The sequence below is a fragment of the Poecile atricapillus genome, chromosome 4 (genome assembly GCF_030490865.1).
Source record: "Poecile atricapillus isolate bPoeAtr1 chromosome 4, bPoeAtr1.hap1, whole genome shotgun sequence".
NCBI lineage: Eukaryota > Metazoa > Chordata > Aves > Passeriformes > Paridae > Poecile > Poecile atricapillus.
In genome coordinates, this window is record NC_081252.1 from 18,597,171 (window position 1) to 18,616,265 (window position 19,095).

The following is a 19,095-nucleotide window of genomic DNA, read 5'->3' on the forward strand; positions in this document are numbered from 1 at the left end:
TACAGCGTTACATCTTGGTATAATCCAGGTAACCAGTTCCTTCTGTTAAATCTGTATACACGTGGAAGACTTAATAAAAGCTTTGAACTCAGCACTGATTCTACCTCTGCAGAGAGGAGGAAGACTTAGCAAGATTTTTCTGTAGCTAAGCTTCTTTTTACTGTGCAGTCTGTTCAATGGAGAAGACGCCAATTGTGTGATCTTTCATTAACAGCAGCCTGTATAAAGAGCCATCCAAAAATTATTCTTCTAGGAGTACTGGGCCTGCTGGAGTTATTATATACTCTTGTCTTGGTTTGGAAGACAGGTGTCTGGTGGGGAGGGCAGGAGTCTCCCCTGGAATGAAAATGTAGACCCCTTCCTTCCGAATTACTGTAATTTTGAAATCAAGGGGCTCTCAGGCAGAAATCTGGGGATAGGAATAAGAGTTCTTTACTAGTGTGTATAACAAGGCAAACAACAACAACTGCAGCATTAGCAAGAGAACAGAACCAGGGTCCCCGTGACAACTTTCTCGGCTGAGACGGGATGGAGGAGAGGCTTTGTTTCACAAACCCCTCGGGCGGGCAGTCCCGGTGCTCCTGCAGGGCTCCGAGGAACAGCCGGCTGGAACAGCAGGGATGAGCTGAGATCCTGGGCTGGTGGATGAGGTGGATCAGCAGAGGAATGAGCAGAGATCCCGGGCTGGTGGCTGAGGTGGATCAGCAGAGGGATGAGCTGAGATCCCGGGCTGGTGGCTGAGGTGGATCAGCAGCTCCGCGGCGGTGCCTGGCACTGGCACATCCCGGCAGGACAGGGGGTGCGAGGCCACCAACAAAGAGGGAAGAAGGAGAAGAAGCAGCAGCAGCTCTGTCTGGGTGATGACAAAATTCCCTTCTCCCCACTGCAACAGCTCTGGGAGTGTCTCCCTCTCCAGCCCAAGAAACCAGCCAGCCCCCAGCTGCCCCCGCCCTCCCCCTGGGCCCAGCCAAATTCCCTGTGCTTCTCAAGAACCCACCTAGTACCATCAATCTGGTTTTCCTGAAACTAATGGGCAAAAATTTCCATAGGTGAGATGGAACAAAAGGAAGGACACCCAACCCCCAACAACTCTTCATTAGGTCAAACATTTCAGATAGTTTAACTTATTTCTATCTATCGGTTTCTATTTATTTCTATCAAGTTTGCTCAGTTAACTTCAGGGCCTGTTAGATCTGGAGTTGTCCCAGCCTCTGCTGAACCTGCACCTGATAAATTGCTGTAATAAAGCTCCTTTTGGAAGGGTGGAGGAAATATCTCCATTTTATGTTTTTCCAAAGCTGAGGCACAAAGTCATATTTTCTGAAGATCGCTAACTGGATACCATCCTTTATCCAAGGGGTACAATGTATAATGAAATGCAAGTGAAAGAGTAGGACAGAGGCTTTTGATACTACATAAAAACTTGTGTTTCTTAAACCCAAAACCATGATCCAAAAAATTTTAAATTATTCTTACACAACTAAACCTGGCAGGTACCTGGCAATTTCACCAGAGAGCAGCTTTATAGGAAAGTGTTTAGCTTTCTTGTGCAGGAAGACCTCTAATAAAAACAAAACCTTTACAGAGTAGGTTAGGTGTATTTATTAAGATTTTAGTAATTAAGATGAAAGCAAAATGACTTCAAGACAAATGAAAGACATTCTAGTTTCCTTGAGTAAGGCAAGAGCAATCCTCAGGACTTCTGAATAAAAAACTTGGGTAGAGATTTGGCATAAAACAGCAGAAGAATAAATATGGTTAAGAGGAAAATGAACTATCTGCAAATGAACTTTTTATAGAATCGTGATAGGTTATGCTGTGGAATGCTGTGGTAGTGGTTTTCAAAAGACAGGGTAGGTATCATTGCAAGATTTCTATTTATTTTTTAAGTTCACTAGGAGTCTGTAGGAAAGGTATGATCCTATAAGCTGCTGCAATTAAAAAAATAACTTTTTTCCCCAGAAAAAAAACAAACCAGGAGGAATCTTATATTGTGCAAATAGAGTAACTGAATAATAATAAAATAACTTAGTGGCTTTCAAGAAATACTCTGAAAGAAGTAGTAAAGACATTTAAATAGCTGTTTTCCAATCAAGGTCCCCTCTGAACCTTAGTTTTACACCAAACAGACATAACTTCAAGTATTAAAAAAAAATAATTCTTCAGAGTGAGGTTTTTGAAGAGCTGGAGCACAGCAGCTAACTCTACTTGCAGCAGCCCTGCTCTCTCAGATATTATTCCTACCCCTGCCCCTTTTTACCTGTATACATGCAGGAAATCAGATTATTCCTGGTAATGGCTGCAGGGGGCACTGAGGTCCCAATGCATTATGAACCTGTACAAGTTGTTTCCTTTTAGAGAAAGCTATTACATGCATAAGGTGATAGCTGGGATGAAGCATGGATTAGAAGATTCTGATTCTTCATAAGCCCAAACAAGAATTCCCTTTATAGTACAAGCCATGAAATACTGAAAGCACAAATTCTTTCAGTAGTTCTACATAAGATCCTCTTCTTCCATGAGGACAGTTGTAGTCATATGTCATTCACACTCTTAAATTACTGTAGCAGCAAATCAAATTGATAGAAGGTGAACAGTTTAAATAAAATCTTTAATTACTTATTTACAACAAAGGCAATGAGTTGGCAAATTGAAAATCATGATTTTCACTTTCTCACTAACTTCAGATACAGCAAGTACATACTCAGCTCTAAAATATGCAGCCTAGTGAGTAAGGCGCAATATTTACATCACACTAGTACTGCAAAAAAAGCACTTAAGATGAATTTACTGACAGCCAGAAGTTAAACATTTATCCTGGAAATGCTAACAATGCTGAAAAAGAAACTTAAGATCTTGCCATTTAAAAAGTAGTGCTCTACTGCTTTGGTTGTTTTTGTCAGGTTGAAAACATGCAATAATAGTAAAAATCTGATAACGGGATAAAAACAATTCCTCTCTGACATAGTCAGTTTTTGCAAAGTAACATTTTGATACAAGTGTACTGCTTCTTGGGCTGAAATCTAGTCCTAGTAACTCCAGTATTAAGACTAGCTACATAGTTGTACCTCAGCAAAGGTCTTTCTTGGGGCGAAAAAAACACCTATTACATTTGAATCCAGGCTATAGTAGAAGCATAATACAATCACACACAGACACAAATTTAAGAACACAAATTACTACAGACACAAGATAGCCTGCTTTAACAGCTTAAATAAAAACTTAAGCGTTAAAGAACTTATTGCAGCCCAAAATAAAGAAATCTGTTTTGTTTTGTACTTCCTTTTCAATATCCTTCATTCCCCTTCCATGTATTTTAAGGTAGTAATCATTACTTGTATTTTAGAAGGATAGGGAAAAGAATAGTCATGGTAAAGTATTAATCCAAAACCATCCTGGCTGTCTCTTCTGGATACAAAAGACTTACAAACTATGAGCCTCAAGGACAACAGATACACCAACCCTATCATCTGTGCATGGGCTTTGATAGCAAGGCCTGCAGGGAATGTTCTCTTTGTAGAGGTTCTTTACTAATGCTCACTAGTAACTATCTTCATGAAGGGACTTTATTTAGCTATGTAGGAATGGGAAGAAGGTGGCATCTGTACAGAAGCTATCATTTCACCCACACTCCATTCAGCATTGGGTATGGAAGTTAACCATCATTAAGACAAGCAAAATTAACACAGTTTTTGCTACTGCTCTCCTTAAATTACATTCTTTAAATTAGGCTTTCCCATTGCTAGTAGTACTTGCACTTCATTTTTATATGAGCAGAGGATTTTTTTCAAATGTTTCTTTTGCACTAATGAAATTCAGTAAAATTTTGATATGATGTGGAAGCATTTAGCAGTTTAAGGAGATGATGCTTAAAGTTATGCAGAAACCTTTACAGTGTGCGTGTTTCATATCCATGGGGTACTCGCAGATGTTCACATCCATTATAGATTCTGGATTCAGATGTCAGTTACAGCCATACCATATCCTCTTCCTGTCCACGCAGCACCTTTCCCAAGCTTTTCAACTTTCATCCTTAATAGCACATGTTAACAGGACACATGTGGCAAGTATGTAATGACTTCTTGACACATTCAAAGAAAAGGTGAGTTTAACTTTTATCCAAAGCTTTCTCTGCCAAGTTGTTCTCTAGTTCAGGTGATTCCTCAGCATCCTGACTGGCAGACGGGTTAAAAATCCCATCAACTGCAGGGGCTGTCGTCGGTGTTGTGAGAGGAGTCACAGTGTGTCCAAACCCCTGATAGTGACCCATGGGTGAAGATGGCATTGAAGAAGCATCAGAAATTGGGTCTTGAGTAGATGAAGACAGTAAACTTGTATGCTCATTTTGTTCATGATCCTCAGCAAAAAACATTTTCCTTGGCTGGCCCAAAACTGTCCTCCCTAGAATTATGTGAAATGAAAAGGTTTTTTAATCCTTCCAACACCAGTCTTTGAACATATCAACTCTAAAACAGTCATGTTAAATTAGAAGATGAGTCTTTGTTTTGTATTGGTTTTACATGGGCATTGTTAGTTTTAATAAAGAAAAGTATGTCTTTCAATTTAAGAGAAAAAACAAAGTACGTTCCTTTACTTACCTAACCTTTTCTTTTTAAAAGAAAAATTAAAAACTAAACTAAATCAATCAGGAACTCTGCAAAGGAAAAACAGTCTGATAAACTATGAAATCCTCTAGGGATGCAGCTGCCACTGATTTGGTAATAGAATGTTCTCAGGCTACTATAAAGGTGGGCAATAGTGTGACATGAAGCTGGAAATACAGAATCTGTTGACAGATAGTTCAAATCTTGTCTGTTACTTACCCACATTTCGAACCTGTTCGGAGATATCTGCCCTTAGATCAGAAATATCCCACATTGCAAGGAAGGAGTCAAAGCATGAGCCTTCTTCAGCTTCTTGAACATAGGGTTTATAGGAAAAACTGTAGTGATGTGCAATAGCAGCCAGAAACATCTCCACACAAATTATAAAATCCTGCAATGACAGAGATACTGACTTAATCATTCATAACTGGAGAAGAATAGTTCTGGCTTTCTTCTACAACTGAAACACTGCAATTGCCCTGAGATACTGACATTAGCTACTTTTCCACCAGGATATTCTTGGCAGCTTTCAGAGAGCCATACATACAGGACTTGACTTAGATATTTCAACAAGCAGCAGTTTTAAAATTAATACCTGCAAGAAGAAATGCAAGGCTATCCAGACACATCTCACTGGGGCACATTCATTCTGCCCAGTACATGGATATAGAAGTGCTGAGCATAAAACTCACATGGGCTCATTGGCTGAAACTTAGCCCAGCTTAAAATAAATCATTACTAATCAAGCCTGTGTTAATTACAGTGAGTATGATAATACTTCCTTGAGATCAGCTATGTCATCTTATACATATAACTACTCCTCCCCAGAAATAACCATCTGCTCCTACCTGTAAACCTGTAGCCACAGCTTCCACACTCTGCCAATCCCAGGTGTGTTTCTCAGAAATAACACCAACTTTCACCAGCAATGCAATGAGCACAGCCTGCCTATAAAGAGAATTTATTATAAGAAGTATTTGTATTAGAATTGTAACAGTAGTGCCAAAAATCTGCAAGCAAATCTGGTCATACATATACATAGGAAGAATCTTAAAAAAACACTTTTCTGTTTATATACTTAGATTTTAAGAGGAGGAAACAAACTTAACAAGAGATGTCATTCATCCCTGACCCTGAAGACCAACAGAATGAACAGAGAACCAAAGGAGAGTTTGTTGTTCCAATCAGTCATTAGAACAAGTCGCTTCTCTTTCAGGATGCTGCTGTAGCTCAGGGAGTAATGCTCTGGTAGTCACATACACTCCCTCATTAGCAGCTAAGTGTGAGCAATGTCCAAACAGCAATTTTTATTTAACTTACAGTAACTTATTTTTAAAAAGTATTTTTTTTTATTTTTAAAAGAAAAAAAAAGTTTTCATATATACAATAACTGCAAGTGCAGATTCTAAAATAAGTTCTGTTCTTGAGAATCACCTTGTAAAAGAGCAAGTCTAAAAAATAATCTTAAGTAAACAAGACTGCTCTCTCCAAAATATTAGTACCCTCTTCTCCTCACTGCAGCTCACTAGGATTATGGGTAGATACTTTAAGGCTTCTAACCTCAGTAACAAATCCAGACTTTTTAGCTCTTTTATGATCCACCCTGAGAGCAAGAAGTAATAAGTGAAAAATCCACTTACCAGAAAGAAACAAAAACTACCATCTTCACACAAAGGAACTTGCCAACAGGCTGGATAGGATTCAGTTCCTCACGCAGTACTTTATAAAACAGCACCAGACAATACATGGCAAACTGACAAGGAAAAGAAGATTAATGAAAGGTTTCAAATCCTTGTTTATTTTGTGAGGGAGTTGTGTTACACCACCTCTACAGTTAAAATATGTATCACAGTATGATACAACCTTAAAATGCTATCTGTTTTTTTAAAAAAGAGACTTTGGTTTTATGGAATATTTGCCTTTCTGTTTTAAAACACTTTCTTTTTTTTTATTCTTGAAATTCTGATAATTTCAATCAGGACACAGAAGTTCATGCTGCTGCTGGGACTGTTGTTACAGCAGAAAGCAATTACAGCTCCTTCTGTGACAGTCACCCATCAAACACAGCGGTGGCAGTAAGAGGAGGACAGAATTTCCAAATTATCCCAGTTGTTATGCTGTTCTGACTCCTGCTGCTGTTGCCAAGAGAAGTAAAACCAATCCATGGACTCCAAAATGAAACTCTCAATTTAAGGGGCTGACATCATACCCTGACATTATCTGACAGCTGACCCAACAAGAAAAGGTGTTGGGCAGGCCAGACTCTCAGCACTGCACACACCATTTTCTTTTTTCCCTGTGAAAGTTATCACCATTTTTAACACAGAATTTTTAACATATTGTTTCTCTGTATGAGTGCTGGGAGGAAGCTGTGGGGGCAAGTGGAATCATCTCTTACCAGAGAGGGTAAGTCTGCAGCTCTAATGCCTGGGCTATACCACCTCACCCATCAGATAATTTGGGATAGAAAGGTACTTGCTTTATGGAGCTTCATAGTAAAAATAATAAAAGTTTTAGATTATCTGTTTTTCCAGTGTTTTTCATACATAATATTTAACAGGCAGCAATTTTGACTTACAGTGGAAACTATTCTACGTGTAAGAATTAACAGACATTAACACAATCACTGGCAACAGTTGACATAGAAGATTCACATAATACTGATGAATTCAAAGAGCAGAAAGATGTACTCCTGATACTCACTAGTTGTGACATGTTGTTAAGTATAACCAGGTAAGTCCATGCATTGTTGAAGCTGAAGTTTCCTTCATCATACACTCCCACTAGTTCACAAATTCTGGAAGAATTTTTAGAATTAATCACTATGGAGAAACAGATCATTTCCCTCAAGTGCTACATCTTCACTATATCCATCAACCCTTAGAATTCAAAACCTCTTCTGGTACTCAAATATAGGCACTGGGGGCCTGCACAAGAATCTGTTTCCAACAGCACACACACACAGAGACATATATATATATATATAAAATATATATAATATATATATAATATAGAAATATCAATATGGATATTTATTGTGAGTAGCAACTTTTTCCACAGTCCCACAGAATTAACACTAATGACCATCAATGCAAAGATCATGAAATTAAGCTTTCAGCATCATCATGCATGACTGCCTACTGTTCCTTTACAAACACAGGCTGTATGAGATGAAGGCACACAGTCAAGCTTGTCACATGTGAAGTTCAAACATTTTTAGAAGTTACATGAAACCTGCCTTTAAAAATACTCATTTGTTTAAGTTGATGCAAAAAGGGAGGAGGAAAAAAGAATCTAAAAATTAAGAAATCATAAAAATGTGTTTCCCACCCCAATAGTACTTCACATTCTAAGCCACTGATTACAGAAGCTGGCATTAAGTATTTATGATTTCAATTCTGCAAAAGGTCATTTGCTATAGAGAAAGTCATAAAGAAATCATAGGTTGATTCAAATTGTTGGGACCCATTTAGCATGTAATACAAGTCTGCTTTCAAACTGCCTTGATCCTATACAAAGAGCATGAAAATTCTTTCCAGTGTAACTCAGGATCATATCCTGAAGATCAATATTAATTATTTATCAGTGTACTTACAAAGCAATAATGGTAGTAAATGGTCTGACAACAGTGTACTGCAAAACACCCAGTTTACATCTAAATAATAAAACTCTGAAAAAGAAACATAAAATTCATTGCACAAGGATTTAAATACAACTCATTTATGGAAAATTCCTATTCTCAATATATTTACTAAGGTAAATTTTAATTTTATGGCTCCTTCAACTTCTGCATCCAGGACTTCAGATGTTACAGTATATGGTGTGTATACACAAAATACACAAAACAGCTGGATTTTTACAGACACATTACATGAAATACTCAATGATTCACTTATTTTAGCCATGAAAAGCTTCCAGCTGGGCTAAATAAAGATAATGCAAGTTTTGCTATGCTTGAATCATAATAATTGCCCTAAACACTTAAGAGAACCAAAGCTCTTTTCCCACTATGGCAAACTGTATAAAGAAGCTGTGACCACTGAGGCCCACCTTCCCCTCCCCTCACCCCAAGCAACTTTATCAAAATCAAAATCTCCTGAGAGAGAGAGAGAGGGAGAGAGAGAGAAAGAGAGAGATTGTATCAGTTTAAGCATTCAGAAATAAACAGTTTAGGTGCATAAGGTGCCTTTCACCCTTCACCTGAAGTAAAAACAACAGGCTACCCAGTCTACTCCTAATTCCACATGAGGCTTTTGGCAAATATTTTCTGATAGCAAAAGAAGCAGATTACAGGAGACCTTTTTTAAATATTTTTCAAAAATAAGAAAGTTTCCTTCAGCACCCCCTGAGTCAATCAATCCATGTTAGTAACTAAATCCAATTCACAGGATGTTTTATAGCTTGATTGTCACTCGTCCACAGCTGCTTTCAGCAGAGGTTCACAGTTGATCAAACACATACAAGCCATAAACTGACTCCATCAAGCAGCAAAAGTTATGCTGGGAAACATGAAAACTAAATGTTTGGATCTGCCTACACAGCATAAAGCTTGAAGATGTCATCATATACTCACTCTCCCATAGCCCACGACGGACAGCAACAGAGAGGGGGCAGATGCCTCTGCTGATCTTTTGCTTCTATTATTAACACGAGGTTTGGGTACCGGTTGGTTAGGTAATTTGAAAGAAAAACCATAAAGTTATAGATGACATAAGCTTCATAGCATTCTCGACATGTATCCACATATATTGCAATCTTGGGGTATTTCAAAGCTATCCACTGCAAGAAGAGAGGTACACAAAAGGTTACGTGCAAGAAACACAAAAGGGATTCCAACGACAACACCGGTTCAGCAAGCCCTTGAGCCAGCAGGCACTGATGAAACAGGGCTGGGAGCATTGGGCTAAGGGGAGAGCAATGCTACAGCTACAAAGTAACATTCTACACGCACAAAACTTCAGATTCCATCGGTAGCAGCCAAATCGCTGAGTTTCAAAGAGTGCAAAAAGGGATTTTTTACTTTTAGTGAAACTGTGGTTATGCATCAACTGCCACAGCTCTCAGTTTCTGACTATCACAGTGCTGTTGTACTGTGCAAAGGATGTTATCCTTTGTCCCCTGAACCAAAAAGGAATCATTTTAGCACTAAGCATAACACAGGCAAGAATTCTAGTAGTAAGCCTAACTTGGGTAAGGAAGGTACAGAACCGAATTTTGAGGCAGCTCTTGGGTCAGCCCAGTTTCCACTTCTGCTAATAAGACAGAAGGGCCAAAAGCAGGCACCTGTCATACCCTTTCCACATCCATCATAAAGGATACCCAAGGATAGGTTATCAAAAGAAACCCCAAATCTCCAGAAGAAGAATGAGTATGATGAGAACTATGCTCCTGACATACTCCATAAACAGGAATGCCCAGAAGTTTCTAGGACTACCCCTCTCCATGCAGCACAGCTTCTGCCATGACACTGTTTTCCCTCACTCCCACAACAAACAGAATTTATTTGATTGAGCTGGTAACAGTAAGAGAACACTTACACTGTCTAAACTGTAAATCGGCACCATCCACAGAATCCTGTTACAACAACAAAAGAACATTTTATATTACTAGAACTATTTTTAGTCTGAATTAAATCCAGTATTTGTAGCATAGGTACAATGTTAAATATTACCTTATTATTGGTTTCTGTAATTCAGGTTGAGTATAATGGACTAAGTGTTGTAGTATCCCCCAGAGAGATATTGGTATAGTCATTAGCAGAAATATCCCAGCGATAAACCATGCCTTGGTATGAATTCCAACCTTGCAAGATCAAAGTTCCAGTCTTAATACTTTCAAGTATTTACAAGTACACAAAACATTCCATAAAGACAGAGTAATGCCTAGTACTTAATTTACTGAAACCCACAACAGATTCCTTGCTTTACGTATGGAACTTGTCTTGATTCAGTGCTGCATTATAAAGTTTCTGAAAACCTGTGGATTTAAAAACTTTTTTTAGCTTTATAATCAAGTTCCAAATAGTAATCAATTAGTTTTCATTTAACAAACTGAAATAGATATACATGTAGATACATAAAACCACAATGTCTGCTAAAATACAGTGCTGAAATTTTAAACCAAAGCTCTCCAATAAGCAACTAATAATCCTAAGTACCAAAACCTGAGAAATATAGGAGACCCTTATCAGTTTCCTCTGATGAGAATCTTTTCTCTGATGCCCTACTTTACATCAGCATCTGATATCTCCTGTTGTTTTCTGGTTTTACTTCTGATCAGTTTCCCGACAAGTATCAAGACAAGACTTAATGGTATAAACTTGGATATAAACATCTATTGTGCTGAACATGCATTATGCATCAGAACAGGAACTCAAACCTGGAAGTTTCATTCAAGGCAGATCTCACTGTCATTAAGTCCTGAAAATTATACCCTGAAAAAGCCTACCTCCAGGGGCATAGACCTGTATCACATTGAACAATACATATATTTTAAGGTTAAAATTTTACTTCTTGTTAGAGAAGCTATGTGATCATATGTGTGTGTAACTCACACACCACAGTTATGGTACCACCAGCATGAAAGAGGAGCTTCTCTATCCACAGAGATGCCCTACTAAATTCTCCCAAAACAGACAGAAACACCTTTATGAATGCCAGCACTAGTACTGAGTTTCAAAATCTAAGTTCTGGGATGAACTTATGGAGAGAGCCAGTCTCTTCTTGCTGGTGCCCAGCAACAGGATAAGAGGCAATGGGCAGAAACTGATGCCCATTGCTCAGGAAGTTTCACCTGACCATGAGGAAGAACTTCTTTGCTGTGCAGGGACCACACACTGGAACAGATTGTCCAGTGAGGGTGTGGAGTCTCCTCTGCTGGAGATATCCAAGAACCGTCTTGACGCAATCCAATGCCATGTGCTCTGGGATGGTCCTGCTGGAGCACAGAGGTTGGACCAGGTGACCCACTGTGGTCCCTGACTTCTTCTGTCACTCTGTGACTCTTGGCTGACTCGAATTTTTTCAGAATTGTGCCAATTGTTCAAACACCAACTGTTATGGAAATAGAAGGGGAAAAAACCACTGCCCTGTTCCTCAGAAGTTCACTAGGGCTTTAGCAGCAGGACAAATGTGTCCAGCAGCACCATGGCCCTTCTCTACCCGCTCCTTTCATGGAGTGGATCAGGCTGGAAGGCACCACAGTGGTCATCTGGTCCAACCTCCATGCTCCAGCAGGGTCATCGCAGAGCACATGGCACGGGATTGTGTCCAGACTGTTCTTGAACATGTTCAGCAGGGGAAACTCCGCACCCTCACTAGACAATCTGTTCCAGTGTGCAGTCACTTCACAGTAAAGAAGTTCTTCCTCATATTCAGGTGGAACTTCCTGTGCATCAGTTTCTGCCCACTGCCTCTTGTCCTATTGCTCAGCACCACCAAGCAGAGCCTGGATCCAACCTCCTGGCACCCGTGATTTCGATACTTTTAAACACTGATGAGGTAACACATTTCCCCGCCGCATCCCTGCCCGGGGCCGAGCCCGCTGCCAGCGGCCCCGGCCGCGCCCCTCACCTCCAGCTTCTGCAGCTCCCACACGCAGAGCGGCACCACCACCAGCAGCCCCACGATGTAGAGCAGCACCACGAGCGGCCGGATCCATCGCCGCCAGTTCCCGCAGGTGCACGGCATGGCCGCGGCGCCGCCGCCAGCGCCCCTCGCACCGACCTCAGCGGGCCGGCAGCCCCTGAGGAGTGCGCATCACCGGCGAGACCGCCGCCTCGGTTGCGTCTCCCGGCCGCGCTCCGTATCCCGGCTCGGCCCCGTCCCGCCCCGGCGCTCCCAGCCCTGCCCTGCCCTGCCCCGCTCACGCCCCCATGGCGCTTCCGCCCGGCACCGCTTCCGGCTTCCCCGATAGCCTCTCTGATTGGCTCCTCGCCCTGCCCATCACCGCTGCCCCGCCCACCGGGGACAGCCAGGGGGAACCGCGCGGCCGTGTCCCCCCCCAGCTCCGAGAGGATTGGTGTGCTCCACCCGCCCCCCCCCGCCGCCGGCAGTGGGCTGTGCCGCATTCCTCGAGCCGCTGGAGCTGAGGGAATGGATGTCAGGGATTGTGCGGGAGCGGCAGCGGTGCCGGCTGAAGCGGAGCCGCTGGAGCTGAGGGAATGGCGGGAATGGATGTCAGGGGTTGTGCGGGAGCGGCAGCGGTGCCGGCTGAAGCGGAGCCGCTGGAGCTGAGGGAATGGCGGGAATGGAGGGAATGGATGTCAGGGGTTGTGCGGGAGCGGCAGCGGTGCCGGCTGAAGCGGAGCCGCTGGAGCTGAGGGAATGGCGGGAATGGAGGGAATGGATGTCAGGGATTGTGCGGGAGCGGCAGCGGTGCCGGCTGAAGCGGAGCCGCTGCTCCCTCCACCTGCGCTGCTCAGCTCAGCCCCTGCCTCAGCCGCCTCCCCTGGGAGCCGCCCGGGGTGAGCCGTGCCCGGGAGAGCCGCGCGTCGCAGTGCCAGGCACGGATTGCGACACAGCCGAGACGTGCTCCAGCGGGCACACCAATAATGCAAAATAATTCAAAACAGCTGTTAAACTTCAACTATTTGTTGTGCGTTTGTTTTCGTGTTTTGCGAGTGCCGTCTAAAAGCTGCTAAATTGCCAGCTAAGCCCGTAGCAGTCAGTGGCAAGGACGGGCCCTCAGGTGAGGAACTATGTTAGGACCGCAGGTGATAACACGGCCAAATGTCCCAGGAGCTGCAGCTCCGAAGTCTTGCAAGGCGGCAAATGCAGATTTTACTTTGAGGCGTCACTAAAACGTGCTGGGAGAACCCCCATGAAGGAAGAGGTACTAAGGACCAGGATCTTTTACTTCTGTGGAAAAGTTGTAATTGGCAGCTAAGAGATGGGGTCAGTTTCCCAAGCATTGTGTGGGCTGTCGGTGAGCGAGCAGCGCTGTGCGGCACTAATGCCATCTCCAGAACACATATATTCTTCCTGGTTTTCAGCGGCAAGCTACTTGTAAAATATTGGAAAAAAACAAATTGAAACAGTTCACCTTCACTAAATATTAGGGCTTCTAGTACTAGAGAAAGTAACAAAGCTACTCCCCAGAACTTGCAGATGACAGCTGTACTAGCAGCATTCCCTGCTACTGGAAAGTCTGATGTGAATTATGGTTGATGTCAATCATTATGTACATTGTGCTCTCATGAATTTCAAATTTATTTAAAGGAGAGTTATGTCAAAATATAATAAACTGGGATTATTCCTTAGCATGTGGAAGCCTATAAAACATTTACTAAATTAAAATGGCAGAGAAAACAGACTATTTTATAATTATGATTGGAAAACTATGTGGCATTTATTATTTATGAAATACTTTTTTGTTTGTATGCCATTTGTTGCATATGTTTCATCATTTTTTGTTGTTGCTTTGTGTTATGCCAGTGCAGATGCATGGTGATAACCAGGGGCTGTTCCTCTTGCCTGATCATAATTTCCTTGTGAGGTGGACAATAAGGACTAAATTCACATTCTCATACAGTGAAAAGTCAGAGATTTCCCCTCATTTATGGTGGTCTTACTGTCACCCCTTTGATATCACATCCAACAGCAAACACCTGATCAGTCCACTCTCCTCTCTGGTGCTTACACCACCAACCTTTCTAGAGCATTTTTATTTCATTTTATTAAAACTTAATGAGGGTTAAAAACTCGATTTAATTTTTTTTTTCTTTTCCATCACTATTTCTCTGTCAGAGGGCTGTCACCAGTTACAATAAATCAATCTTTGTTACGGAAATGCTGCCACCACATTCTGATTACTTCCTTGTTTCTTTTGGGGGTGCCCATGGTAGAGAGTGATTGGGTTTTGGAGCTAGAAGCATCTGTAAGTAGTAGTTTGGGTGGTAACTTTAGATGCAATTTCTTTATTCTCTTGGTCACTCAGATATGTGCATGTTAATTAGCTGCCTCCATATGTCCCTTCAAACCTCAACCATTCGGATTATGGCATCCATGGGAATAAAACTGCTGCCATAATAATATGGTGATGAAATATGGTGGGAAAAGTTGCTACTCGACACCTACAATAAAATTTTTCAGCTCAAAGAAAGATTATAGAAACAAATCCCACCCATACCCCATAATCTGTGAAGAAAGAAAACGAATGTGGACCATGATCAGAGGTCCCTTCTAACTAAAAATTCTTTCATTAAGCATAAAAATATATTTATTTATTTACAGTAAAAAGTAGTACCTGAAGAACACTTTTTCTCCTTTACTTATTATGTGTCCTTCTGTTGAGAAGTTAATAGACTTTTGCTGAAAATTCCTCATGTTAACTGTTTTATTTACAGCAAGGATTCCTGAACTCTGGTATGGAAATTATTCCAGAAGATAATCTGGCCTGGTAGAGAAGTGGGCAGTATTGTTGCTTAGGCTGTACCTGCTGCAACAGGTACACTGTCAATGCTCATTTAGGAAACGTTTGGGGACCGACAAAAAACCCCTCTGTTATCTCTCACCTTGCAACTACAGCTTTAAAATATAGTATGTACCCAGCTGGGGTTGCTAACAAAGATGAGAGTGCTGGAGCCTCTCCCTTCTTTCACTCCCCTTCTCAGAGAGAATTTTTGAGACCTGCACAGCATTACAGGAAATTATGGACTCGCCTGTAGGTGGGGCACAGGGACTATTTCTGGGCAGCTTTTCCTCTCAGCCAAATTAAGACGTTAGCACTGGCAGTAACACAGTGAACGTGAGTCAGGCAGCAGAAGACCATGAACTAAAAATGGGGATCCTTTTAACTGACTTCTGATTTTTGAGCCTTTGGAAAAGCCACATATTAGTAGCAGAAAATCTGTTTCTCTGATATAATGATTTTAAACACTTTCACAATGAACAAAATACTAAAAATTTATCAGGTGATAAAATTGCCCTGGAACAACTGAAACTGGTTCAAGAAGGGGAAAGAAATATGTGAACCCAAGTACAGAAGGGTCACTACCTTTCTTCCTTCATTGTATCAGGTTCTGCTGCAGAAGGGTGCTTCCTGCTGTTTATTACAGATGTTCAGCAGGCAAATGATGGAATGGAATGGAATGGAATAGAATAGAATAGAATAGAATAGAATAGAATAGAATAGAATAGAATAGAATAGAATAGAATAGAATAGAATAGAATAGAATAGAATAGAATAGAATAGAATAGAATAGAATAGAATAGAATAGAAGTAGAATAATTTCAGGTGGAAAGGACCTACAACAATCATCTCTTTGACTACTTCAGTGCTGACCAAAAGTTAAAGTATGTTATTAAAGGCCTTGTCCAGACACCTCGGAAACACTGACAGGCTTGGGTCATCAAACAGCTGACCAGGAATCCTGTTCCAGTGTTCCACTCACTCCTCTTTTGTTAAGGAAATGCATCCTGATGTCCAGTCTAAGCCTGCCCTGATGCAGATTTGAACTATTCCCAGCTGTCCTATCACTGGATTCCAGGGAGAATAAATCAGCACCTCCCTTTCTACTTCCTCTCTTCAGGAGGCTTTAGAGATTCAGGGGGTCACTCTTCAACATCTGTTTCTCCAGCCTACGCAATCATGGATTTCTTAGGTGCTCCTCATAAGATGTGCCCCCAAACCCTCTCAGCAAAATTCAGCACATGGAGCCTGTTAAGGACACAGCACTCCATTCACAGGCCTGCTTCTTTAAGAGACACACGTCACCTCACTTTTCCTGGGGAAAATTCATACTATGAATATGACAACACCAGAGAGTGAGAAATATGCTGAAAGGTTTTACACCTATGCAAAATTGTGAACTTACCTGGGAGAAAATATCTCGGAGATTTTCCATGTGTGTATTCCCTACTTCACAACCCTTCCCATATGAAGTCATTTAAGACTCTCTAAACGGGACTGTTATAAAATGTGACAGTTAAAATGTGTTTGCTTTCCATTTCCTCTTGATTTTTGTCTGCTCCAACAGACAGCTCTCCAATTGTGCTGCATGCTTGACTGACAAAGTCACTCATTAAAATGCTGTAATAGATGCATTTTTGATGAGTAAATATATCGTTTTATTGATTAGCCTAGTGCTTCATAATGTGTGTGTATTACTAACCTCATATTTCCCACCTAAAACTGCCCTGATGAAACTGAGGATGTTTTTTCCTATTGGCAAATGAAAACAAAAGAACAAACTACACTACCATTCATTGTATGTTCTGCCTAAAATTGGTTAAGATTATGCATATTCAGAAGCATGGTTTTGCTTAAAAGATATATGGAACCAATTGTAAAGTCTTCTGTGTTGCTGAATTATCTCAGTTTTATTAATTGGCACATACTTCCAAATTCCTAACTTCATTCTTTGTCATTCCATATAGGGAAGGAAGAAAAGTGCATGCACTGAATGATGCCACAAGAGTATTTATGCAGCTGTGACTGAAGTATAGTTTAAAAGCCATGGAATAGTGTGAGTACCCACTAGGATGTGCTGTCGGCCTAAAATTGAAGCCCTGGTATTTAAGAAACTGAAATTGAAAAATTCTTATGTGTGATGTAAACATAATCCCCACGGTATTCTCACTTGGAGATTTCAGAGAAGTGCAAAATACAGGGTATTGTATGAAAAAGCAGGGGGTGATTGAATGATAGGCAAATTTTCCTATCATGCAACTATCCTTAGTGGGATAGTTATCCTTGAAGTGAGAGTTTCCCAAAGGACTGTCACAGCCATGACCATATTAAATTTATTCATTAATATCTAACATTAAAACTACATCCGGAAATTTCTGTTGGAAGGTATGGTCTCTGTGCTAAGACCTCCTGTGTATATCATATGGGCAATAAATGTAACACTTTTACAGGAAAAAAAAAACCCAAACAAACAAAACCCCACCAGTGTTCTATAATGAATTACTTGTAGCTTTGATCTTTTTGCCTGTTGTGAATGTAAACATGTATTAAACAGTGTCCAGCTAGGATTTGTGGATCTTAATTGCTATATTGTCTTACTGGGTGTAAAGCAATGTACATTTGTCAAGATACAGAGTTCTGAAAACTGATCTGATGGAAATATTTGATGCATCATTGCTAAATCTTGTGGTTTGTTATTTCAGTAGTACTGACATTTATCAGTTCTGATACTTTAGCCTAGAAATGGTTTCCTACGTAAGAATTTTCCAGCATTTGCAACTTTTCAGTGGCCAGCATACTCCAAAATTGTGTATGTAGAAAGTAGATTGATAAGATGTGCAAGAGAACTTAGGGAAGGGTCTTCTTGAACTGTTCAAACCTAGAATGTGATATGAGGGCCTTGGTAGCTGACAGTCCTTCCTTTCATGCCAACAACAGTTTTTGCAGGCACCCAGAATTCTCTAATTCATTTAGCAACAAAGGGAGAAACAGTCTTCCTATTCATTTTCTTCTGGATTTTCCATCTTAAAAAATTAAGCAGGAGCATAAAATGTTAAGGATTCCTAAAATACTTCAATGTCAGTGTAGCACAGACAATGCTTCCAGTGGTACTGATTAAGTGATCTAATAAGCCTTTTCTTTAATTTGAATGATTGTCTAATTGATTCATCAGGCTGGTATAATACTAAATCTAGTCTTTACAGTAATTCCTTTCTAACTCCAGACAAAAACTGAGTTTTACTGAAAGTAAGTTTTGGTCATGTGTTCTGAGTTCTTTACCAATCAGTGTTGCCAATAGTCAATTAGAACTGAAAAGCAATGCTGCAAAGTTTTGTGTATACTCTGGAATATCCCCAGTCTACAACATAAACCACTTTTAAAGAAAAAGTCCTTGGTCAATTAAAACATGTCAATAGCACAACTCTTCTTTCTGAAGAACAAGATTTTTTCTCCTTCTGAGAGCCATGAACTAAGTCCTAGTCTGAGAGACGGGAATTCCTCCATTCTCATTCTGATACTGATTCTGTTGTAGCCTATGGCAATTTATCACAATTTTTTGTGTATGTAAAATGGAAATATTTGCCCATGGGCATTATGAAGATTAATTACTTAATATTTATAAATCATTCTGAAAATCAGCATTATGCAGATATTATGATTATTTCTGAACTGTGAATTCTAATCTGGGAGGAGGCCCAGAAAAGGACATAAACAACTGATGCTCAAGTCAGGTGGAATTTAGATGCCCTGGGTCAAAATTGCAGTCTTAAAAATCTTTGCACATCTGCCATGAAACCCTGGAGGTTCATAAGGTTGAGTGGAAGCCCTGGAATTTTTTATTATGAGGTGCATTTTGTACTTCAGCAGTGCTCATTCATGCTCTCAAAGGTACTTAAGTCCTAATAGGACTGAGCAGCTTTGTAATTAATTCAGGCTAATACCCTGTAGGTGTCCAGAAATGAGGCATTCCTCTGCATGTCCCCCTGGAGAGTTCAATCCACTAGGTGAGCTCTGAAAATGCTGGCCCCACAGTGGAAAAATATTTCCCTTCAGACTGTAGTTCTGTGCTTAGTACAGACAG

The 19,095-nt window shown here is 40.7% G+C and overlaps 1 protein-coding gene across 1 annotated transcript; it reads right to left on the reverse strand.

Annotated features, from left to right (window-relative positions):
* Positions 1-1,456: 1,456 nt before the first annotated feature.
* On the reverse strand, positions 1,457-12,482 carry TMEM184C (transmembrane protein 184C). Its single transcript, XM_058838561.1, has 10 exons — positions 12,176-12,482; positions 10,276-10,406; positions 10,142-10,178; positions 9,178-9,383; positions 8,200-8,274; positions 7,308-7,401; positions 6,245-6,357; positions 5,453-5,552; positions 4,824-4,995; positions 1,457-4,401 (listed from the first exon to the last, which is right to left on the reverse strand). Exons 1-10 carry the CDS (start codon positions 12,290-12,292, stop codon positions 4,109-4,111), a joined length of 1,338 nt encoding a protein of 445 aa, XP_058694544.1. The 5' UTR covers positions 12,293-12,482; the 3' UTR covers positions 1,457-4,108.
* Positions 12,483-19,095: the final 6,613 nt, after the last annotated feature.